Below are 2,683 nucleotides of genomic sequence, written 5' to 3'. Positions count from 1 at the left end.
CCTCTCCCAGCCACCTCGGTCTGCCACACCCATCCCAACCCCCCTGACCTCAGACAACTCACCTTCCAGGACTTCACACTTGTCACAACCCACAAACCTCTCTTCCGGGAAGTGCCATTTTTACTGCAGTTGGGACGGATTTCTCAACCAATTCACACGTGTGGAACAGCACTCACATTTCCACTGGGTGCTGTCTTCTTCCCATGTGTCACTGATGAAGTTTATGACTGTTGTGCCGTGATCACACTCTCCCACACACCCCAGTCTCCGCAGCACGACTCAGTGCAGCGACTTTTAGGAACAAACATGTCATGTTTCAGTAGCGGCAACGATACATGATCATTTACAAATTTCACTTGTGCCACAATTATATATTTAGAATGAGGTGACGTGTATATGTCTCCTAACTTTGTTGTGTTTTTCTTCTTTTTCAGCTTGTTGTTAGCTGTGAGGATGTTTTCAGGTCTGCTTTTCAAGAAGTACCAGTCCCACAGGCCACCGAGGGTATCTCCACCTTAGACCACTTCTTAGAAGCAAGGAATGAAGAAAGCTCTGGCCTTGAATCCGCGCAGAAACTGTGGTAATGAACTTAAACCGGCGCTCGCGTGTCGTCCGGTGGCTGAGCTGGTGGTCCTGGGGTCGTCGGGTCTTCTGCTTCTGCCTCTGTGGAGAGCACTGACCCTCCCGAGTTCCTGCCGCCTGAGGTCACAGGGTCGCAGGGCGGCCTCCTCTAAAGAGCCCTGTCCAGCCCCGCCTCAGGGCCCCTCCAGCCAGTCCAGAGCAGAGTGGGTCTGGGTGGGAGCGCTGCGGGTTCCGGAGGGCCCAGCGGGCCAGTGTGGCGGGCTCAGGGGTTCCTGGGGGACGGGAGCAAGTGATCCCCCAGGTCCTAGAGAGGTGCTCAGTCCACTGCAGGGCTGCCACCCCCAGGGGTTCCTGGGGGAAGGGAGCAAGTGACCCCCGAGGTCCTAGAGAGGTGCTCAGTCCACCGCAGGGCTGCCACCCCCAGGGGTTCCTGGGGGACGGGAGCAAGTGATCCCCCAGGTCCTAGAGAGGTGCTCAGTCCACCGCAGGGCTGCCACCCCCAGGGCCAAGTCCCTGGGAACACAGGTCACAGAGGCACTTGTCTGCCGACGGCCATTTCGTCAGACGGCTGTAGTGGAAACCCATACTAGCTCAAGTGAACGGTGAGGTGGGCCCAGGCCCCAGAGGGCAGTAGAGGTGTCTGGGAGCCGGCTCCTCTGGGACCTAAGCCCGCCTCACAGGCTGGCACTGCAGACAGGGTGGCGGGCAGGCCCTCCTGGGCCCTGGCAGAGGTCTGAGCCAGCCTGCGCCGGGCACTCTCCCCCACCAGCAGAGGTCCCGGGGACGAGGGCTGAAGTGCGCCCAGGGCACACTTCAGCACTGGGCATGTCTGTCACCCTGGAGCTGTTTGGGGACCGGCCACACCCTCGCTCCCGGAGGCCCTAGCTCCCAGAGGCCCTCGCTTCTGGAGGCCGGGCCAGTCCACCAGGTGGGGCTCCAGCACACACTCTGGCATCTGCTTCTCAGTCTGTGGGCATCTCTCTGGCACCTGGCATGGTTCCAGGCACCTGAGATCGTCAGGGAGCAAGACGGCAGAGTATATCTAGCACCCTGGAGCTTCTGCCCTAGGAGGAGACACACGGTGGTGAAATCGGTCATTCAGGCCAGGGCTGAGCTCTGTGGAGACAAAGCCGGCAGGAGGGAGCGGTGTTGGGCGAGTAGACGCTTGAGCAAATGAACAAAGAAACAGCAGCCGGGGCTATGCTTTCAGAAGGCTGGAGGGCCAGATGCCTCTGTGCCTCCCTGCCGAAGGCCTTGCAGGCTGCCCTGTAATTAAGGCAGCTCTTTTGCAGTTCTGAATCTAGAAAACTCTGGAGGGCTCTTCACAACACCGGGACCACGACGATCTCCCGATGCATCTGGAGCGAGTCCCGCAGCCGGGAAAACTTCCTTCCTGTTCTCGGAGTAGATGCCGCTCAGAAGGTGGGCTGACCTGGGTAGAGAGGGGCTCCCGGAGGCCGGCAGCACCACACGTCTTTGCCAGCCATGCTATGCAGCACACCACAGGGCCCGTGTGGGGCTGGGGAGGGCGTGGGCGCACTGGCGGCTGGGCACAGCCTCCTCGGGCCGCCTGGCCAGTGTGGCTCCTTGGGAGGAGCCTGCGGGGCTTGGGGGCGGGGGACCGCTGGGCCGGGGTTCACAAAGGGCGGACCCCCACAGAGCCCAGATCGAAGCCACGTTGCCATTTTACAGGGAGATGTGCCCGAGGCCCAGCTGGAAAGGGAAGCCGGGAGGAGAAGACCCTCTAACCTTCTGTGCCTCTGGCTGACTCTGGTTTGCTTTCTCAGAGCCTCTCGGGGAGCCCTGGCCGCACTCTGGGGGAGCCCGGCCTCCATGAGCCCGAAGAGCTTGGCTTCCACCTGCAGCGCTGCAGAGCCCTGATCCAGACCAAGGTGAGCGTGAGTCACTTCACTGCTTCACCTGTGGCTCTGAGAGGCCGGGGGCGCTGCGGGGTCAGGGCGGCAGGTCCTCCCCACAGCACGGTGGGGCCCAGGCGGAAGAAGGGGCTCCATCCCGCAGCCCCTTGCACAGAAAAGCCTATCCAGGAACGGGGTTTCTGCCCACCACCCTTGGAGCCGGCGTTGGGGCAGCGGATGCCCTG

At 61.5% G+C, this 2,683-nt stretch overlaps 1 protein-coding gene across 1 annotated transcript in view; it reads left to right on the top strand.

The window, feature by feature from the left end:
* Window positions 1–428: 428 nt before the first annotated feature.
* The window catches only part of LOC105003469 (chromosome unknown open reading frame, human C14orf79), a gene marked incomplete at its 5' end in the record, with an annotated part of 8,164 nt that continues 5,909 nt past the window's right edge, over window positions 429–2,683 (top strand). Inside the window, 3 exons of the mRNA XM_010860645.1 lie at window positions 429–580; window positions 1,875–2,004; window positions 2,370–2,564. Coding sequence (XP_010858947.1) covers window positions 429–580; window positions 1,875–2,004; window positions 2,370–2,564 — 477 coding nt within the window. The remainder of the gene's footprint in view (window positions 581–1,874; window positions 2,005–2,369; window positions 2,565–2,683) is intronic.

This window comes from Bison bison, unplaced genomic scaffold (assembly GCF_000754665.1).
Source record: "Bison bison bison isolate TAMUID 2011002044 unplaced genomic scaffold, Bison_UMD1.0 scf7180017857311, whole genome shotgun sequence".
Taxonomy (NCBI): Eukaryota; Metazoa; Chordata; class Mammalia; order Artiodactyla; family Bovidae; genus Bison; species Bison bison.
Note: the sequence above shows the minus strand (reverse complement) of the source record. Positions and strands in the feature narration are given on the sequence as shown.